The sequence below is a fragment of the Phalacrocorax carbo genome, chromosome 6 (genome assembly GCF_963921805.1).
Source record: "Phalacrocorax carbo chromosome 6, bPhaCar2.1, whole genome shotgun sequence".
NCBI lineage: Eukaryota > Metazoa > Chordata > Aves > Suliformes > Phalacrocoracidae > Phalacrocorax > Phalacrocorax carbo.
Genome location: NC_087518.1, coordinates 32,570,851 through 32,593,027, shown reverse-complemented (window position 1 = coordinate 32,593,027; position 22,177 = coordinate 32,570,851). Strand labels below are relative to the sequence as shown.

Genomic DNA, 22,177 nt, shown 5'->3' with positions numbered 1-22,177 from the left:
GAGGGGAGGAGGGCACACAGGCAGGAGAGATGGGGGTAGGAGAAAGTCAAAGTAGCAATGGTATTTCAAGGAAGACAAGGCATAAAGATATTAGAGCTGTGGGAAGTAGCAGAGAACAAGCAAGACAGAGGTGGAAGTGAGAGAGCCAGCTAGAACAACAGCATAAATGCTGAGGTGGCACACAGAGATGTCAGGTTAGTGGATGAGGAGTAAGGCAGTGGATGAGGCGTGAGATGCTACTATGAATGGGCACTAAGAAACTACTCAGGCATTGCTGTTCTTTAATATTTGCTTTTCCTCAATCCCTTGGACTGGCTAGAGTTAGAAGTTTTGGGACTTGAGCAGGGCCCGACTTCTGAGATGTCTTCTTGGAAATATTTTTCTGAAAGAAAAAACAACAAACCAAAGCTATTAAAAATACTGCAGGAGTAAAAATGTACTCAGGGTATCACATTCTTAACAAAAAATTTAGCCTCTCCTTCTGCTCTGATATGAAAGAGATAGGACACACCGAAGGACTAAGGGAAGAAATTTTAATTCCCATTCTCTCTCCTTCTCCACATCTTGTATCTCTTGACAAAACCCTAGATTGTGCCCAGGAGGAGAGGGTCCTGCACTAAATGGGAGATGAGTGAGGCGTCCTTGAAGATTGCTTTCCTCTCTGAGTCTAGGAGAGAGTTCAGAATATTGATTCTCTTTACCCTGCCCTTCTTTGTGCATTGCTTCTGGGGTGACTTTGCCCTCTTTCTCCAGCTCACACTCCAGCTCTTTGATTCTCTGCAGAGCTTCTTCCAGCTTCTCTTCAAGACTTTCAGATCTTTTCTCTGCATTCTGAGCACGGATCTCTGTTTCTCTGAAACACAGAAGTAAAGATGATGCCAAAACCTGAAATATAAGCAGCTGTTGGCAGGATACCTAAAAAAGATTTAGAAAGCTGAAGTGTTCAGTAGGATTAACTGACTATAAAACACATTCATAGTTTCAGACAAGGGCATTGTTAAAAGATCTGTAAACGACTTTGTGGTACATCTGTGTAAACCATGCAAATTGAATTAATTTGAAAACTCAGTGTTTGCTAGTAAAGGGTGAGATGCTGATCTTCATTGTGCCAGGATAAATATGGAGCACAGTCAATTCTATTAGCAAGGCTAATGAGATGGGCTTACCCTGAATAAGCAAGCTCACAGACAAAACAAGAAGTATGAGGGAATGTAACTCAGAGTGCCTAGGCCTGCTTAAGCATGGGAGAAGTCACTACCAAACACAAACCTTAATGTGGTTCTGCACAGAGCCACTTGGGCATCCATTCATTGTGTTCCCTGCACTTAGGCGCAACACTGTTTGCCCACCACGCTCCTGAGCACTAGCAGTCCCTGACAGGGCTCAGCTGCGCTCACATAGCACCCTGTAAGTGCTACTAGGTCCTGAAGCATTAAGAAGTCTGGCAGAAAACCATCATGAGTACCTCTGCAATGTACCTCATGAGTACACAAAATGGAAAATCTGCAGACAGACAAAGGAGAGCTGACATGGGTCGTGTCTTCAGCTAACATAAGTCACAGTCAATGGCCCAAGACAATCGGAATGGAAGGAAACCAAAAATTAAGCCAACAGATATTGGATGAAACAGAACCTTGTCAGAGGGCAGAACAGCCCCTTGCCTGGGACAGAACCCTGCCCGGCCCATGCCTCCAGTACTCACAGGAGCTGCGCTTGCAGATGTTCCAGCACTGCCAGAGCTTCAAACTCTTTCTGAGAAAAGGGAGTCGACCACTTGGTGGCAGTCATCTCCCTCTGGTTGGGGAAGAGCAAAACCTCCTGTAAGTGAACGTGAAACCAACAGTGCAGCATTTCATCTGCAGCATGTGCTTAGTTTGGTGCTGGTGTCTCAGTGCACAGTCACAACACACACGAGAGCTCAGTATCAGCAAAATGTGTAAAATCGGGCTAGTTCAGGCACTGAACTGATCTTGGAATAAAAATATACTAAAATACTTTCCTGACTCAGACATGAAACTCTCACTGGGTCATAGCCTTGGGTGGCTGGTGCATTCATTGGGTTACAGAGGTTGGACATGGCTGTAGCCTGACCAGGAGTGAAAGAAACAACAAAACAATATTCAGAAAACAGAAAGAGGCAGCTCCTCACAGGGTCCAACAGGCATAAGTCAGTTTTCTTCATCTGAAGACAACCAGGGTTTTTCTGTAAAAGCAACTGTTAAAAGGCTCCTACTCTAAGCTTTGGGAGGTAACTGTGATTTCCAAGGATTCATTTCTGTAAAACAGAAGGACCATAAAGAAACGTTCCTGCATCTCCCACTGCCACTCTGCACTACCTGCCCACCTCTAAAGTGTGAAGGGCAAGGCACACTCAGCAGTGCAGCACACTTAAGGAGTGGGACCATCCAGCGACAGTTTGCTAAAGATCCACAGATCCTCTAGGCTCCACTCTAGATGACTGACTGGCTAGGGACAAACTGGAAAAGGCAGGCCCTTATGACTTCTGAAGAGCAACTTTACAAAAAAGTACCATCGCAAAGGCAAGTGGAGAAAATGAGGACCTAGGAGGCCAAAACAACCTGAACTTCTTGCTTCCCTGTTGTTGTGGGATCTCCCTGAATCTCTGAACACTCTTCAACTCCTACCATGTGTTCAGCACCATTTCACCATTTTCCCCATCCCAGTCTCTGCAGATAACCCTTATTCAGACCGCACACATCACCTATTACTGGTCCCACAAAAGTCTCAGGGCCACGGCAGTAATGCATAGGTCAGGAGTACAAATTGCAGCTGTGGTAACCGTGCTAACAATTATTTAAAGTTGCAAGAAGAGAGGAATCAGAGAGAACACCAGCACCTTCCACTGCCCCAGAAGATCTGACACAAGTGTTAAACAGGGTCTCAGAGTCTGAGTAGACAGCTAAAACCCAGCTCTAAATCTCTGCCAACAGGCTAAAAGCATTGGTGTAGTGGAGACTCCTACCCCTGTAACTGAAACGATGTCTGACTTCAGAGACTTGAGGTGGATGTTGGAGTCATGCCCCACATATCTGATCATGTCTGCAGTAGCTTCATTTTCCTCAGTCAGATAATCCATACCAGCACCTGGCTGCTGCTGAGAGAAAAGGAACAAGAAATAGGAGACGCCACTAGCCGAGTGGCATTCAAGGCAGTAAAGCCATGTTTCACAGTGCATACACTAAGCAATAAATAAAAAGGCCCTGCTTGAAAGTAGCATATTGCCGCTACTACAGTCACCTGCATAATAGTAATTTCCTCCTTTACTTCTAATGTTTCTTCCTCTGTTATGGGTTTCCTACAGGTGTTGGCATCTTCAGCTTCAAGCTTTTCCTGAGTTGAAGAAATGATACTGTCCTTAAGCTTAAGCTTCAACTGCAATTCCTGTAAGGCACCATAAGGATGGGTTTACTAGCACGCTCTCTTTGCCCATCCAAATAACCTAGGCAAAGCTAACTGGTCTCTGACTTTCTCTTGTACATATTTAGACTTGCACACCAGCCACCTAGGAGGTCCTGAGTATTAATCTATTTCAAATCACAAATGAGTATGCTAATTACTGAACATTACATAAGCAGGACCCACTGTGGCATACTTGCTTTGTATAGGCCATGGCACAGAGAAAAAGAGGGGCAGCCTGTGAGCTACAGCACTGGCTGTACACAAAGCCATGAACATTACCACTTTGCCTGGGGGTTGAGTTCAGAACTGACGCAAACAAATTGTTCAAGACAATAAATCTAAATCCATTTCCTCATCATGTGAATTTAGCCTGTTTCATACGAAATTAGGCCAATGCTACTCCAACCATCTATAAAACGCATCTAATTGACACAGGCAGCCTGTGATGAGATACCCATCTAGCCACATAAGGAATTAAACTAGAAGTCAGCCTGATCTTCTGGGCAAGGCAACCACCGGCATTCCAGCCAAAGTCCACCCCAATGGGTGGGGCAAAAGCTATCACACGCTATGCGGAACTGATCTACCAGTGGGGTAAAATCTCCTGTCTCCACTGAAGCTCTGGTTTTTGCCTCAGACATGCCCTCCCAAGAAGCACTGTGATTTTTAACCAGTTTACAATCATAACACCTCATAGTTCTAGCTGCCGCTTTGAGTGCAGGGAGGTCTCCATGTGAAACCTTCCCTTAGATGGAACTGCAGCGGCTTCCCTAAGGAAAAGTTTTGAAGCAGACCTTAATTCAGCATGGTTCAACCCAGAACAGCAAATGCAATCTGTGTATACCTCTGATCCAAAGAGATTTCTCAGTTCTTCTAAATCCAGAAAGGAGACCGGAGTGCCTTTCATCTCTGAAAGGAGAAGGCTACACACTTGAATCCAATTACAGCACTCAGTCTGGGAAGACATAACAGAAAATGATTATTCAGGGATTACTGAACAGAAAAAAAAAATAGCTGTTATCATATTCAGTCTATCAAGTAATTCTACCTTTCTGTCTTTATTTATAAGAAGGGGCCTACCTGGACCCTTCCATCCTTACCCTACAAGGCAAAAGGAAGACACATTTCTCCAAGCTTTCAGACATGGCATCTGTCACCAGCTAATCACTCCCACCAATTAAATCCTTCAACACACTCCTCCTCAGGCCAGCACAGAACATCTGTCACAGCCACTGCCCCAGCCCACGTGGGTAGAAATGAGTGTAAATCCCAGGAGTTAATTTTTCACTGACTAAGGTAATGCAGAACAGAAGAATGAGTATTTTCAATCCCTGCAGAGAATCTTCTTACACTCCTTGAAGCAACGCCATTTGCCCTGTGCTCAAAGGAGCCCTGGGCTTTCAGGAAAGGTCTACCTCTTGCATTCCTAAAGCACAGGCAAAGCTCAGCTAAACACTGGCAATGACAGTGGTGACAATTAAGAGCTTTACATGCAAGTGTAGAATAAGGAGGCAACAGGTAGGTCAGCTGACTGCTAAAAGTTTCAACTGCATTTGTATAAAGGTATATTGCACCAAGCACCTCCAGGAACTCTTAAGTATCACTCAAGTCTGGATGTAGGTGGCTCTGACAAGCTTTGAACCAGAGGCAAACCTACTGCCACTCAAATGGAGTAAATCTCACAGGACAGTCCTGTGAGATTTGTTCATTTGTACCCCAAAACAGGGAAAGGAAGATATGAACATGACTTGACTCAGGTTTATCTGCTTTCCAGGACTGCAGAGTCAGTAGGGAACTTGGGGGTATAACAGGGCAACCCACTGGAGTAGCAGGAGTCTTCCTCCTCCTTGAAACCCTCACATACATTTTTGTCTACCTTTTACAAAGTAAATGCAGTCTCATCTACCCCAGATCTAGTCAGCTGGAAACACAGGCACCTTTTACCTTGATCTTATTCAGCTCCTCCAGGTCAAAATCAGCTTCTAAATCTGTCTCTGACCGTTTCTTTTGAACAATCGCATTGACAATCTCGTGGCAGCAGCTGCAAAGATGCAGAATGTCATCAGCCCTACAGGAGTGCCCTCAAATACCTAGAATCACAGAGCCATTTAGGTTGGAAAGGACCCTTCAGTCAGGAGCCAGTTGCTATCAGCAAGGTACAGGAGCTATCTGTAGACCTCTGCACTAGAGAAGTCCCCAGAGGAGCAATCCTCACCAGTCCTGCTCACACAATGACCCCCCAGACAGCTTGTCCATGCCTGTGCTGTACTAACCCACAGAGGATGTGTGAGCACAGATAATGAATCAGGTGGAGGCTTTGCTCCAGATGACCTGGACTGCAGACTTGCTGCCTGTACTGCCCTTACTTCCTATGGAGGTCATCCTCAGAAGCGTGGGCAGAGCCCACTGCAATCACAGATGCCAGCATGTTTTATAGCAGTACTAAGTATAAAGCAGGCACTGCCACCATTCTATTTGGGTGTTCCTGTCTTATTAGGCTCCCTACAAATTCAGGTAAGGCCTATTTAGGACCTGGGAAAAGATCCAAGGACACCCAAATTGATTGTATCTGTCAATACGAACACTACACATTTTTTTCTTGAGAAAACCCCCTTAGATTAAATTGAAAACCTCTGCTGATACCTGACTATAGAACCAGAAAGTCTGGCCATCTCTGCAACCAGCTCTTCAGCTTCATGCTGCAGCTTACAAGCCCCCATAAGTCTAAGTTTCTCATCCATCTCTGTGCCTGGCTCTTGCCGCTGGGGACACTCCCAGGATGAGCGGTCTGCTGTCATGTGCCTCAGCAAATTCACCAGCCACAGGGTCAGGTTTCTGTGCAGTTCAGTCACCTGCACAAAACATTAGAGCAAATCTAAACCAGTAATAAATGACTGGTCTTGCCAAGTAGACTTACAAGAAGTGCACTGACTTCAGACAATGTCCTACCTAATTTACAAACTGACCTGATGACATAAGCATTTATTTTTACCATTTAAACTCCCATATTCACTCCAAATGCATCTTTTCCTCCTATGGATCTAGCCTTCTCCCAGTTCTTGTTTAGGATCACATGCTGCTTATCAGCCATGTGGCACTCTGTCATGTCCAGAATTCAGTGGGAAACCAAAAATCACACATCACACATACAGAACATTTAAAAAATGCATAGTGAGAGCCTCTATTCTCAATACTGGGAGAAAGAAGTAAAACTACAGAGAGCTAGCAGCCACAACAGCTCTCTGAACAGGAAATATCAACATTATTCCAGAGGAAATGCTTGCTAAAGATGAAACAATAAAATTGTTCTCATGCACTGTATAGGAGACCTTTCAGCTATTTTTAGAGGAGTTCTGCTCTGCTCCTTTGGCTGGAAGACAAAAGCCACAACTCAGCTCAAAAGTGTCAAAAGAGAAGCAAGCATTCCTCACAACTGTGCTCTGGCCAGATGGAAATTAAAGGAAAGACTGAATACTAGATATAGTGCTCTTACCCCTAGCAGTTTCAGGCTTACACTTACTTTTTCATTAAGATGTGTGATGTTCTTCTCAACCTCATTATTCATGGACAAAACCCATCGCTGAATCATCTGAAAAAATTCTCTAGGTACCACCCTGAAAAAAAAACCAAATCCAGAAACAAAGTAACCTCTAGTGCACCAGACCCCAGGATCTCCTGTCTCAAAGACACTTTTTACTTCCCAACTCAAGGAAGACAACGTATTTTAGTACACCATATGCTGGAAACATGACACAGGCTTTTTTGCTAATGCTATAGTTGTGGGCAAACTTGGCATTTGCTAGTCTTTTACATATACATCATGCATGTGCTCCGCAAATGATTTATTTCTTGATGATATTTATCAAAGGCAATGGAGCACCATGAGACGAACATGCCCCCACAAATCTGACTGTAATCACATTTTCGTTTTTCTTCAAATGTCAAGATTTCCAAACCGGGTGGCAGTTCTGAGGGAGGTGGTGATGCTCCAGGAGCGATACTGAAGCCACCAACTGTTTCCACAGATATTGCCAAATCAAAGCAAATGAAAGGCAGTCGCCAATCATCTTAACGCTTCAGCTGATCATTTATCCCACTGCACCAGTGCTCCCACAAAAGAACATTTCCCTTTTCATATGAGTGTTGTTTAACACACAAGGCCAGCCCAGACACAATCAACACCTCTGTCCTTACGGGAAGTGTGGTTTCTTATCACTCTCAGCTTCATGCAACTCGCTGGAGCCTATGCTGCTCATCACTGCATCCACCTGGGCCAGCCACACAGGAATCTTGTGGTAAAATGCCTGCAGCTCAGCTTTGTGCATGTCAGAACCTCTCTTCAGCTTTTGCACCTTGAATAACCAATCTTCCATACTGTTCACCAAGACTGTCAAAAACCTAGCTGTGCCTGTGGGCAAAGAAATATGAACCTTTAATTTAAATTCAGCCAATAAAACCAAAGCTGAGTTCAAAGAGGGATGTCAAGAGGGATGAACAGCCTATGTGGGAACTGTCTGTACTTAGGACTAAAAATGAGCTGTTTAGTAAGCACTGAATTCAAAGCAACCTGAAAGAAATTTGGCTTGATTTGAAGCCCTGACTGTCCTTCTTGACAGATTTGGCTCCCTCATTGCATAAAGGCTTAATATCACTCTTTTTAAAACGGCTTTGTAGTTACAATCCAATTCTTCAAAGATGCAGGTGATATGATATGCACAATTGCATAAAATGCCTGGACAGGGTAGGAAATTACTTGTGCATTCCCTCCTCTGGCACACACTGATGGATATTCTCTGTTTCTCGGGGAAATGCTTGAAATGTAACAATGCTTGCTTTTGATATTCAGTGTTTAAACTTTCTATAAATCCTGGTGAGGTCCTGGCCTCCATGACATCTTGTAGCAATGATAGCATGTTAAGCACATGGTGGCAATGACAGGTTTTTTAATATTTCAATGATTTTGATGCATGGCTCGGTTTCCCCACTGTATGGCTGTGTGGTAGAACTGGTTAACCTCTCCTCTGTACTGGGAGAAGTGCAATGAAGCACTGTTGGGATGTCCAGACTGGTAACAAATGGAGGAGGCTCCCCTCTGCAGGGTGGAGCCTTTCAGAGCACACGATAGGAGTTCCACAACCAGGCATTAGTTTTTAATGACCAGGAGGCCAAGGAGAAGTGGTAGGAACAATATTGTTTACATTTTCCTGCCATACGCCATCAGCTTAAAAGGAAAGACGAGGAAGGTCCCAGGAGGGCATGGAATGAGGGAGAACAGTCACTTCTGATCACTTACGTGTAAATTTGGCCATATTAGCCCTTACTGACCCTATTAGCCCTTACACAGTATTCTGGATCCTTATTAAGTAGCAGCTTGCTTTGGGAAGGCTGTCTGTGCCATTGCATTTGTCTTATAAACTTAATCAAGTCCCCAGCAAAAGAGAATACCTAACTGGAGCTTACTGGCGAGGTCACTCTAGTCCCAAGTGCCAATTTCAGAGTCAAAACCATCTTATTCTCACAAAAACAGACACAGTGAAGGCTTTAAGAGGTGATCAAGGAAGACTGAATAAAAGCAAAGACCTTGAGGCAAACCTATAGATTTCATAAAAGTCCTCTCATATATTTTCTAAAACAATCTCATATCTCATTTGTTCTCTCTGCATGTCTAATCCTTGTCATCAAATATTGAATCCTTTGTATTTCAGACACATGCTGCTTGAGATCGGGTAATCAGACTTCAGAAGACAAACACTTCAGGCAACTGAGAGCCACTGCCTTACACGACAAAATTACCGTGTTCTCAGTATTGTCTTTTAATTATTCTTTATAATCTCTTTTGTTTTCACTGTTTCTTGCCAAAAAGCCAATGTAAAGAGAAAAGATACCTTGTCTTTTCTACTGAAAAGCCATTACATTGTAAATTACATGTAAAAATGAATCCAAGCCACTCAAAATATGCTGCCTTGTATGGATCAAGAGAATACCTTTCCTGTGGCCCAGTTCCCAAAGCCTTTGTTACAATAAGCAAAAATCCCCTTTTCTGGACTTCACTGGCTGAAACAGTTTTGGATGAGGTATCTGTGCTGTGCTGCCTAGCCCTTTGTTCAGACCACAACTAAATATCAAGACTTCTGATAATCTGCTGATAACTTTTTGCCGTACTGGTGTCTGGCCAATTATGGCCCTGTTCCTCCTTCTTTCTCTCACTTTCTAATGAGAACTACCAAGAATACTTAATTCCTTTTGCTGTCTCTTAGGATGGCCAGGCTTACCATTCTATCTCATCTCCTTTAGTAGGCTGAAATATAACATGTTTCATAAGATAATGTAGGCAAAAGCACAGGATAACCCTGAGTGAAAGAACAACGTGACAGTATGAGAAGTAGCTTAGCAAACACGAGTAGCAGTTCCTGACAGCACATGTTCAGTTTAGTTTTAGTCTGCTAAAAGGAAATAAGATGATTAAAAAAAAAAAAAACACTGGAGAGGAAACAGTTCTGAAATCAGAAATGAGTCAAGCTCTTGCAGAGACAAAGGTTGAAAAGGTTAGTTGCAAATTACCCAACATATGTTTGTTGCCTTACACAGGACATGGTAACTTTATATGAGCAAGGAAAACATTTATTTACATACTTTATTATCAAGATCATTCAATATCTAGATTAAGATAGCTTTGTGTTAATGATAAAGTAATAAAGTATTACCCTCTGAGACAGTGTTACCTGGCTGGTGATCTCCAAAGCGATGTTTTACTTTACATTTTAAACATTCATTCTTTCCTTTGACATTTATTTTCTTTTCCATGCATTATCTACATAATCACAAAGTGCCCACACTCCCTCTGAACATAACACGTGACTTCCCTGTGTCATATCTGCATTGCATGTTCCTTGCACTGTATCACATTTAAAATTTCAGATATTCTTTCTACATGTGACTGCAAGTCACATTGTTTGGAGTTTATCCCTTCAATGTTCTTGGTTCCCAGCACATATCTGGGGGTCATACTTTAGCTTTGGAAGAAGCCAGTAGAGATTTTGTCAGCTGGTCCTGTATTATCTCCTACTTTCCTGGCATCCCCAAGGAAAACCTAAACTGCAAAACTGGTCATGCCTTACCATTATTCCCACTTATCCTTATATTGTATTGCTGGTAGAGTTCACACGCTGTTTGGTTTATTTCTTCCAGGGCAGCGTGCTGTGGAGGCAATGCTCCAGCAAAGTCCCTGTGTCGATTCAGCAGTGTTTGTCCCAGCTCCATCCAGTGCTCCTGCAGGCTGGCAGTGCTCCTGAGACTTTCAGCCTTTCTTAGTTGCACCTCCCCTCCGTACTGCTCTAGGTCTTCTTTTAGCATCTGAAAGAAAAGTAGCAAGCTTGCCGTGCCCCCAGAGTTGGACCACCCCTTGGCAGCAATAGAAAGGTGATGGAAATCAGGTAAAAGGAAGTGTGAGGAATCCATGAACGTAAAGATATCATGGCGAGTAGATAGCACAGTAAGTTGGAAACTTATCCGTGACAATTCTGAGGGCTTCTGTGGATTAATATCATTTATCAGTCACCAGAGCTGTAGGTCAGACAGTGCTCAAACACACAACTACGTTTAATGCACTGGCTGAACTACGGTATTGGTCAACTATAACTTCTCATGTGTAGACTCTTAGCTAAAGCTTCAGCACAAAAGATTTGAACTGATGTGTTTTCGTTCACATTTCTGATGGGCATAGATGCTCACCATGTCTCAGCTAACACACGGTAATTTGCTGAGCAGATACCACTCGATAATATGTACAACCCAAAAAAAATCTTACATTTATTAAGTTCTTGACATCCTGTAGGATTTCGTCCTGTAGCTTTTCATTCATCAGAGAGGAGCTAAAGCAGAGGAAAAGAAGGGGTGAGAGGAAAAACTCCTTTACTAGCCAAGGTAAAACCAAGAATCAAGGTATATACTCTACACATACCGAGTCTGTGATAAAAATTGTAACTTGAAAGAGAAGTAAAAAACACAAGGCCCTACTCAGAGATTTTTGTTCTCTCACGCAACATGATACAAACACTGGGTGTCAGTGAAGAAAATAAGTTACTTCCAGCAAAGACGAAAATTAAATTCAAGCAAGCACATATTGAAAATTCAGAGATGATTATTAACTCAATGATTGAAATCTATAAAGTGTTCTGTTGTTAATGTACACACTATGTATGTGTCTGCATTTTGTACCTGCATTTATGCTTTGTTTTATTTAACATCTCACAATGAACTAAAAGGCCTGCAAAATATAATCACCTTAACATACAAAATGACTTTGGATTTGAAACATCATGTGTCTCAGAGTCTCATTTTGTATCTGTACATGAAAGAATTGAACAGTCTATTAAAGCATTAATGCATGCCCGTTCAAGGTAAAATGAATCAACTAAATAGAAGAATTCTTTTATAGTAATGAGAGCTGCAAAATGGACACTCTGGTTCGCAGCAGGAGGGTACAATCCTTGCTCCATTGAAACCAACCACAAACACACAGCATCACATTACTGTTATAGACCTGATTATCAAAATAAATGCATCAAGCAGAAAAGCAGAGCAGTAAGAGACGTGCAAATTGCACCAAATCTCACTGCACCTGAGAGTCCAGTGAGACCTACTGGCACAAGAAAAAGGTTGAGGAAGTTGACTGCTACCCCTGGTCCCTCTGGGCCACTCACAAGTCACTGCTATGGAAGTACTGAAACCGCTTGTTGAGGCTGCTGCAGACAATTTGCAGTTTTCTTTGGCTAGACTCCTCGAAACACTCTATTTCCGCTCCAACACAACTCAACCTCTCCGTGAACTGCTCGATCTCTTCCTGCAGATCAGCCAGGTCTTCTGTGTCCTGCAAGCAGTGGGCAAGAGAGTGGGATAAGGGACTGTTGTGACTGTTTTGATCCAAGTTGGAGAAATTCTCCCTTTGCCCTAGCTATTTTGAGATACACTTGTATCGGAGATCTGGGAAACGTCTGTAATTCCACAGCACAGCCCTCACAAAACCTTTGACACAGGACTAGGGTGGCTCACCTCCCCAGGCATGCCAGAACTGAGTGCTTGACTCCTTGCTGCTTATATGCTACTGAGATAGCATGCAGCCCTATACACAAGGGCAAAATTACACTAGGCTGGATACGATTTGGTTTTATTGAGAAGGAATGGGGAGAGGGAATAAAGCTACAAAGAAAAAGGAGAAACGGGAAAAATAAAAGTTTGAGGTAGAGAAGAGGGGACATGGAGTAATGAGAGAAAAGCAGGGAGTGAACTCATTCAAATTTTAATGCTTGTTTGAAATTAGACCAACACTTGAAAGTTCAAATAACAGCCAAAGTACTGAATGATTTACTGAGAACTGTAGAGCTACATAAACCACGCATGCAAACACTTTGAACAGGTGCCCATCACAGGCAGGTCCTTACCTTTGAGGCCAAGAGGATGGTGAAATGCTTGAGAATGTTGGTCAGTGACTTTCCACTAACATAGAGCCTGTGAACCAATGTGAGCTGGTTTCTGTCTACTATCTGAAAAAAAACATTATTATTTGCACTGTTTTCTTCCGAGAGGACTGACAGCTGACATTAACATGGGACCTTTACCATCAGTGAAATGGAGCTCAAAGACTTGAGTCTGCTTTCCTTACAAATAAATTTCTCATCTCCCAGACAGCCCCAGAAGTCCTGCTAACAGATTTTAAACTTGAATAGGATAAAGTAGGATATTGCAAACAAGGGAGACACACAAACAAGAAAGCACAGAATTAACCAAGAATGATGTTTTTTGAGGATCTGTGAGGAATCTGGGTACAAAATTCTAAAGTATGAGGAATAGAAAACTTTAGTTAAACCCATATCTGAATGGAAATATTAATCTCACAGAAGATCTTCCTGCACAGAACCTGGCAATCCATACCAAACATGCTGTGTGAATTTACTGGTTTCCATTTGAAAAAACCCACACGTGAAATACAACAGACCTCAGGAAATGAGGTCAGGGCACGTATGAGGTATGTTACTACCCAATCGTATTGAACAAAAGTGTTCTTTGAGATGAAATCTGCCCTTGGAACAAGACTGCTGGCTATGATGGCTTATACCTTGCAATGCATGACTTATCTCCCACACCTACCTTCAGAGCCAGGTCACATGCAGCTGAGCTCCAAACGTCTCTTTCTTGTGCTAGCAGCAGAATTTGCTCTTCCAGTCGTCTCCTCTGTAACTTGTATAACTCCCGATATTCTTCCAAAAGGCTAGAAGAAGGGAAAGTCAATGAAATATGTTCACCTGTGTTTCTCATTCATGTTTACTGTTGTTCTCCCAATTCCTAAAGCTTTTCTTAGACACTTCCTCTTCCTTCCTCCTTCCTCAGTCACCTCCCACATGGCCTGTAAATTCACAGGTCCTTTTCCCCAAGCCCCTACAACACCTTTCTGTTGATATGTCCATTGCGACTTATATTCAGCATGAATACAAGTATCTGTAAGTGAATTTCTGTGCCTGAGCACCACAACTCTGATACCTAAGAAATCAGGGATTTAGGTGGTGGGTATCTGAAGATTCCCACAGAATCTCTTAGAAGCTCTTAGAAGTTCAGAGCTGCAGGCTCTGCTAGACTATGAAGAGCTCAGCAGCTGTGAACGTGGGGTGAAGAAAAGGGAATGCCAGCACCTGAGCAACAAATGCAACTCTCGTGACATAAAACTAGAAGTGTTTTGAACAGCTTTTGATCCTTTTGAGGGGTTTAGCATTTACAGCAAAATAATAGCATCTGTCATAAACAACCAAGCTCTCTTCCCCAGAAGGAAATCATCCCTCACCTCTTCTTCCCAACAACCCCAAGAGAATGAAACCAGCGTGCTGCAGAAATCTCCCAATGTCAACTTTGAAAACAACTTACTTTGCATTTGCCTTAGCCTCCTGCATGCCTGTAACTAGCTCCTCTTGAGCGTTTTCTGCTTCTTTGGTCACCTTGTGGTCATGCTCTTGTACCTTGTACAGCTCGCTGAAACAGCAGGGAACAGACTTAAAGCAACTTAGCCCAACCCAAAGGTCTCTACTCTGGCAGACGCAGACTGGCAGGCCCTATGCTATCGTGCAGGGCTCTCTTCCTGGAACACAATCATTTCACTGTAGGGGTGAAAGGCATCTCAAAGACCTCCTCGACCCATGCACACATGTTGCTCCAACAGCCCCCTTTTGCAGTTCCCCACCAATGAACCTCCAGCGTGCTAAGGAAAGGAGGTGGCTTTGGCATTATTTGGCACTAAAAGGGTGCAGTGAGAGTGTGAGGAGGCTCCAGTGTGGTCTCTGTAGCTCTGCTTCAAATCATAACACTATCTTCCTTCTCCTATGGGAGGAAGATTAGAAACCCAAATGAAAGCAACAGACTAAGCCTAGGGCATTGAGGTAATTTCTTAGGATCAGGCAGGATTCAGACCTGGCCAGCTGTTCAACAGATTCTTTAAAATAGAGTAGTTGTTCTGTAATATGTCTGTCAACCAACTGCTGTGCCATCATTTTTTTGTAGAGAGTCTTCATCTGTTCAGGAATCCGCTCCAGGAGACCCACGTACCTCTGCCTGCAGCAAAAGGAGTAAAAATGCGTGTTTCCCTGAGAGTACAGATCTCTCTTACCCCCCCTGAAGACCCTTTCCTTTCACTGCACAGAGGCTATCTAGAAGGCAATCTTTTGAGTGTTTGGATTGAGGATTTTAAACACTCTGGAACAATTTAATTGCTACAAATAATGGTAATCTGAGCATGGGAACACTGGCCATGAGGGAAGTACCAGCTAGTCTATGTGTGAAAACTTCCACTGAATGTCACCCCAGTAAGGAGCCCACACTGTCAACTGTGGTGACAGTGCCACCAACTTCAGCCTCCAGGTTACCTAACAGAGGCTCATTAGCCCCAGTTGTTAATTAGGCAGGGAAATCCTATTTAATTCCTGGCATCAGACCCCATGCCAATTATATCATGACAGGCTAGCTTTGCTGGGCAAGGGCATTAGGAACAATCTGCAATAGCTAATGCTGCTTCCGGAAGGACACTGCCATAAATCAAGAGGGGGATTGGCTAATGATGACCTGAGCTTTGAAAGCAGCTGTCCTCTCTCCACACAGTCCACGCTGACCTGCCGAATCAGCTCATGGAAAACGATGTTGTAGATGTTCTGCTCTGCCTTCATCAGCTCCAGCAAGTTGTGCAGCTGGCAAAACAGGTGAGAAAAGTCACAGTCTTGCAGAGCCTGACCAGCCTGCTCCTTCAACCACAGAGGTTAGCACAGATCTCTCATTTCTTCTGAAGGATATTTCCCTTTGAGGACAAAATACTACTAAAAGTATAAAGGAGAAGGGAAAGATCCATCCTCCATGCATTCACATGTTTGTTTTCAAATATGTTATGCACTGTCCTGGCTACCCTCCCATCAACATCCATGGGAGCTTCTCTGCTAACTCCATCTGGAGTTCCTGATGAGGCAATGCTCTACGTTTTTCAAAAATCCTCTCCACCACCATGAAAGAATAACAGAAAACAAGGCCAAGCAAGGTACAAATGTTCTTTGGCATCTGCTTTTTAGGTGTATGAAGGTTTCCAAAGGCCCATTTTGTAACACAGCAGCCTATCTCCCAGTGAAGAGATGAGACTGCTACTTCCTTCATTTCTCCATAGTAATAATGCCAAATGCATTATTATTTCTGGCATTTTTGCCAGAAACATAACTTCCTACACCAGCAAGCTAACTGTTTGTTCTCTGTGGATCAGATGAAGAGAAGCTCAGGAGAAGAAACCCCTGGTTATTACAGCACATACAGACAGCTGCCTTGGGCAGAAGCTAGCTGCTAGGAGGTAGTTTAGGCACAGCAGGGATGAACACTGGGGAAAACAGGATGTTATTTAAGCACAGCAGGGATGAACACTGGGGAAAACAGGATGTTATTTTTCTGGTACAAGGAAGTTATCTGGGCACAAGCAAGTTATTCACCTGTGAAGGTCCTGTTACTCTGATTAGCTTGTCTACTCCAGCTTTTTCCAACATGCTGTCCATCACCTCCATCAGCTGGATGACCTCTAACCTCCCAGAAGGTTTTCTGACAGACAAGAAAAAGGCACATCATTAGTCTGTATAGCATGTTATGATATTTTCTCAGAAAATGAAATTCAAACACCTGGGTATTTTTCCAACAACAACTTCATGCAGGGTAGTACTTACATGGATGGGAACAGCCGTAGTTTCTTTTCACGGTCTTCAAGCAGCGTTGTGTATTTACTGAAACAAAACACAATCATTAGAACTTGATTACAAGGCAATTCTTCCAGTGCTAGCTACAGGATCCTACTCCCTCCTTAAATCTCCTTGTCCCACGTATAAGGTGATGAAAGTTGGAGAAGCAGAGAAGGGTCTACAGGGTTGCTCTTCAGTGGGAGCATCTAGAGGCTAATGTGAGAATTGGACCTTCTGTAGCTTTTCCCCCAGCTAGAGCTCCTTCTTCTTGCCACTAACACCACAAATCTTGTAGGAACCTTCTCCCTTTAAGACCTCTCACGGTACTTGGCTAAGAAGTGACCAATGGGTTTAAAAGTTACAGGTGGGGCCAGAAGAGCACCACATATCCACATCACATCCACCCAGAGACTGATCACAGGAGACCATTGAAATAAAACAGTGTTCTGATACATCATGTTGGCAAAGAATTCATGAGGATTTCACTCCTGATCTCAGTATTTTAATCCTTGAACGATGAGAAAGAATGTGCTTTTAATTTAGTAAGTTGTCTGGAGAGACCGTGAGTGTGTGTGTGTGTGTCTCAGTAGCCTTTTCTGGGCAAGGCTTGGTAAATTAATTTCAAATCTGACAGCCTGAAAAAAAAATGCAAACAAACAAACAAAATCCTCAGGCTGATCAGATTCAAGATGCTAGCAGGTCTATACAAGCATAAAGTGAGAGTAAGACCTACCCAAAGCCTGCATATAGCTTTCTGCTATATGGCAGAAAGCAATTCCAAAAGAAAAACAGATAAATTAATTTTAAAAAAAAAAAGTCAGCAGCAAAAACTTCCAAAAGTTGCCTTAAGGGATCAAACCGGACTTCAGCTTCTACATTCATGTCCAACTACTGAACCCTGCCTGAGAAGCAGTACTAGTGTACAGGAAATTCTCCCTCAGCCACCCCTAAGCAGCAGGGACAAAGAAAAGGAGGGTCACCTACTCTGCAGGGTTAACTATTGCCTGGTCATTAGCATGAGGTTTGAACAACCTCCCTTTTATAGTCTCCCCTTCCCAACAGCAAGGGGTGTATTTGGGCAGCATCCTCAGCCTCTCATCGCTTTATCCCCCCGCTCTGAACAGTTGGGGACAAACCCTTGTAAACCAGGGAGCACTCACTCATCAAAGTACTTCAAGGGCAAAACTCCCCTGTTCTTCACGATGTGAAATTCCTTGGGAACCAGACTATCTGCTAGGGTTGCTCGCTAGGGATGGAAAAGAGAGAGAGCACAAAACATCAGCACAAGAGATGTGAACACACTCGCAGTTCCTTCCCAAAGAGGATGCGGGTCTGGCAGCCAGGAGAGGGAAGCTTTTCACACTGCTTTTCTCCTTCCCACTCCATGCATCCAGAGCCCAACAGAAGCCATCTATGTCTGAAAGCAGATCAAAACAACTAACATTGAACTGTGGCACGGGAGCTGGGGGGCTGGAGTTGCAAGGAGAGCTGGTGAGTTTTAGGAGCAGGGTAACATCAGGGGACGTGTATGAGGACGTCCCTTCTCCCAGCTAGTGATAAACAGAAAAACACCTGAACAGCAGCACTCACAGGAGCACGTGGGACCATACCACAGCTCCCTCTCCGGTCCCGACAATTCTTAGTAGAAGGGCTTCTACCAGTCATTGCTTTCTTCGCCTCGTGCCCAGTCACAATGTCACACAGGTAAGAGACATCCCTGAAACAGAGGGAAAGAGCTTGTACACTGACACACCCCAAAGGCAACCCACTGTTCCCATGCTGCCAGCCTAAGCCACGTGCATGTTTGTTCTGCTCAGCCTGAGGCCAGGCTTATGGCCAGGACTCCCTCCCCTGGGCCACAAAAGACTGATGAGATCATGTTTTTTGGGCAGATTAACCTCACATTGCCTATCCATTTTTCACATTTGCTGCCAATGCCCTATCACATACTTATCCAATGTCTGATAAAGAGCAAAACATTTTTCACTTCCTAGCACCGTTCAGCATCGCTTATTTACAAAGAAGTGTAAAGCTATTCCCTGCTAAGTCCGTTAAAGCCAGAGAGCTTCTTTTCTTAATCGTGGATCACAGAGCATCCCTGTGAGCCCAGCATCTTTTGGAAGGATAGTTCCAAGAATTGCTTATTTAGCAACTAATTTATTTATTGTTCCCTCAAATCTCTCCAGCCCAAACTTGGATGGGGCAGCTGGACCATTCATCCAGCCACGTGAGGCTGCACAGCCACCTACCATAAAAAAAAAAGACGAAGGGAGACATCTAGCTCTGCGTTCCCAGCTCTAACGTCTTTCCATTGCCCTCGGCTCCTTATCCCTTCTTTGCTTACCTGCCAGCGCCCGTCAAACTGACAGGGTGGTCTGTCAGGTGTCTGAACTTGCTCCGACGATTAGGATAATGCCAAAGCCGATCTGGGGTTTGCAGGCAGCCCTGCAGACAAGGCACACGTGGCTGTCACGTCTCAGCAAGAAATGTGCCAAGGAGCAGGAGAGGTCAAGGTGGTCTGTCTAAACAAACTCAGTGTCATTATTTCCCTCTTGGGCCTAAAGAAACCGGTGGACAAAACGTCCTCGGCAAGGGCTTCACAGCAGCACCAGGGTGCAAACACATTTTGCAGGGACTGGAAGGCAGCTCTTTGGAATTTATCTTACGAGGTCAGCAAACTTTCCTTTTGCGCAGGGAATGAACATGTGCCCCCAGTGAAGAGACGATTCTGGGCAGAGAAGAGCAGGAGATGGAAACACACTCACCCTGAAGCCCATTGGGATTTTGATGGTTTGTGGGGACCGTAAGTACTCTGGGCTGTAAAGAGAACTGCTGGCACAGGTCAGGCTTCGGAAAACCTCTTCTGGAACACAGTTATGCTCCAGGGAGTAAGAAACAGGCCTGATGCGGTCAAGCATCCTTGAAGTACCCCTCAGCTTGGGGATCTCTAGAAAAGAGCATGTCAGAACCACTTCAACATTTATTCTGTTTGTGAAAGCAAGCAAAACCGATGGTAAAATACAGGGCTGAGAAGAACAGCATGTCTTACCCCAAAAAGGTTCAACTCTCTCTAATCCCTTACCCCAAAGCAGGATCAACTACCTAAAACATAGGCAGCTAATCCCATTTTTAATAGTTACTAGATCTTCTGTGAAACCTAGAACAAGAGTTTCCTTCTAGCTGTGGGAGATAAAGCACTGGTTGCAGGACTGCACCAAGTTATCAGGTGCACAAACACTAAGGGATGCCCTAAACAACTAAAGATTGCGTGTTTCTGTAAAGCCATTTCCCTTCTTGTGGATTGCTAGCAGTCAGCTTTCTGCAAAGATACGAATACCCTAAAACACCAGCAATTACCCAAATAAAGGCAAAACTTAATGCATAGAAGCAACCTGCTGTTAAAGGGAAGCTGGAAGGATGGAGGGTCAGGTGTCCAACCCCTGCCACCTCCAGCCCAGCCCTACCTGACCGCTCCTCGCCCATCGAGCCTGCCCGCAAGGCACTGCTCGTTGTCCTTCCACTGGCTTTTGGTCCAGGAACCAGCGCTCCAGCTGAGGGCATGGTGAGCAATTTATTTTAATGCTTGGCCAAGGAAATGTGCAGTAATGAATGATCTAGAAACAGAATTAAGCCCATAGTTGTACTTCACAGCTTTAACAGGGTTTTTTTGTTATCCTTTATTGTGAACCCCCGCCGCCTTATGCCCGACACTAGGTACATCCGTTAGGAAAAAGACTCCTGATGCTTTGCTACATCCTCCATAGGGGTCCTTGTTTTTCCATCTACAAACCACACTAAGAACTGCTTCTTTTATACATTTAACTGGGCCAGAGATTTAATTCTACTTGAATTTCTCCAATTATTAATCTTAACTTTTTCTTCTTAGCAATATCCTACTAGTGAAGAAACCCCCCACGTTTCCATTAGTTTCCTAATCTCCATGAGTTCTCTTGCAAAGCCTTTCCCCCCCACTAGCCTTGCCAGGATATATTGTTCTGTATAAATGCTCCTGTTATTAAAACTTTTTGACTTCCTTTCAGCTGGATCCCTCTGTACTGCAGTTTCTAATTAGGTTAACTACATTTCTTTGCCTTCAGGTACATGTTTGTGGGTGTAGGTATAATCTAGGAGTAATCTTGCCAGGTAGTTTCATCTTGCTGCATAAATGGTTTCTTGGAGGAAAGAAAAAAAGTTTGCTAGAAACTGACAGAAGAAAACTTTCTCCTGCCCCATAACAGCTGTTTGGCAGTACATGATATTCCCACCAGAAAGGATGGGAAGATTAATGACATGGTTCTACAGTTTAAGGACACTGACAAGACTTTAGAGCATGTGCTACACAGGCAGAAAGTAACACATTAAGTTCTTGGCACACAAACCCTTTTCAGGCCCAACATAAAGGCAGAAATTGCCAACATGACATACATTTGGCAGTGGCTCCAATTTAATATGGATTAAATGGGGAGAGGTTAGAAACTGGTACATTCCAAAAGCTATCAACTCCTTTCCCGTGTGCCTCTCCAGCACTTCCAGGGACGTCCTTTCCCCTAGCAGAGATGTGATGGCAGATACACCACTTACAAACCCTCCAATGGTCCTTCTCAGCTGGCTCAGCATTTGGCTGCCAGCACCCTATCCCATCCACACCCAACGTCTGATAAAGCGCAAAACATTTTCCACTTCCCAGCCTGGGCACAGGCAGCCTGAGGCCAGGCAGCACCCATGGCTTGCAGGCCCCAAGGCAGGCCAGCTCCCCTCTACCCCAGGGCCCCCCCAAACCTGCAAAGCGTTACCTGCCGGGCAGCTCCGCCCTGGCTCCATCGCCACAGAAACACAGCGCTCTCCCTGCATTCTAGAAGGTGCATGCCCTCCCTCCCTCGCCCAAGGCTCTGACCCACATCATCTCCCCACAGCAGCTGCCGTCCCAGGAGGGCGGCCCCACATACCTTACCCAGCCCCACTCCCCTTTGCCCTCCTGCAACACCCTCTCCCCCCTCAACCCAAATCAGGAGACTCAGAGAAGAAACAGGCCAAGGCAATTTTTTTTTCTTCCCCTAATAGCAAAATATATTTCAACTGCTATAATCCAGTAGATTATAAACGGCTCTTCTGTGTGACAGAACATGGTACAGGTTGCATACATGGGACGGCTGGTGCCAGGGCCTGAGCACACAGCAGCGTGCGGCGGATGTTGGGCCATTCTGCTCCTGCCACAGGTGAGAGGGCAGCAATGGCTTCTTGGCCCTGGTTGCAGGCACAGGGAGAAGAGACGAGGCTGCACTCAGCTGGCTTGGAGGCACTGTGGGAGCCAGTTCATTCCCCTGATGCCACAGAGCGCAGGGGCTTGCTCACAGCTCGGGCCAGATCGCCATCCTTCCAGCCCAGCTACATTCAGAAGGTGGGAGCTCAAACAGTTCAGTTTTCCTTTAGTGGGTGGACTGATTCCCATCAACCATGCCACTTCACATTAGAAGAACACATGAGGATTTCCCCTCCTCCCGCTGCAGTGTGTAGCA

At 44.4% G+C, this 22,177-nt stretch overlaps 1 protein-coding gene across 1 annotated transcript; it reads right to left on the bottom strand.

The window, feature by feature from the left end:
• Nucleotides 1-45: 45 nt before the first annotated feature.
• On the bottom strand, nt 46-20,222 carry AXDND1 (axonemal dynein light chain domain containing 1). The gene is given in 25 exon segments (XM_064454488.1): nt 46-382; nt 702-853; nt 1,703-1,794; nt 2,984-3,112; nt 3,259-3,485; nt 4,246-4,375; nt 5,365-5,461; nt 6,064-6,272; nt 6,941-7,034; nt 7,615-7,828; nt 10,539-10,773; nt 11,228-11,291; nt 12,123-12,289; nt 12,861-12,962; nt 13,567-13,687; nt 14,335-14,439; nt 14,875-15,015; nt 15,523-15,644; nt 16,422-16,527; nt 16,650-16,706; nt 17,822-17,907; nt 18,252-18,378; nt 19,006-19,106; nt 19,427-19,608; nt 20,126-20,222. Coding segments are annotated over 25 exon segments (3,258 nt in total). The 3' UTR covers nt 46-281.
• Between the last annotated feature and the right edge of the window lie 1,955 nt (nt 20,223-22,177).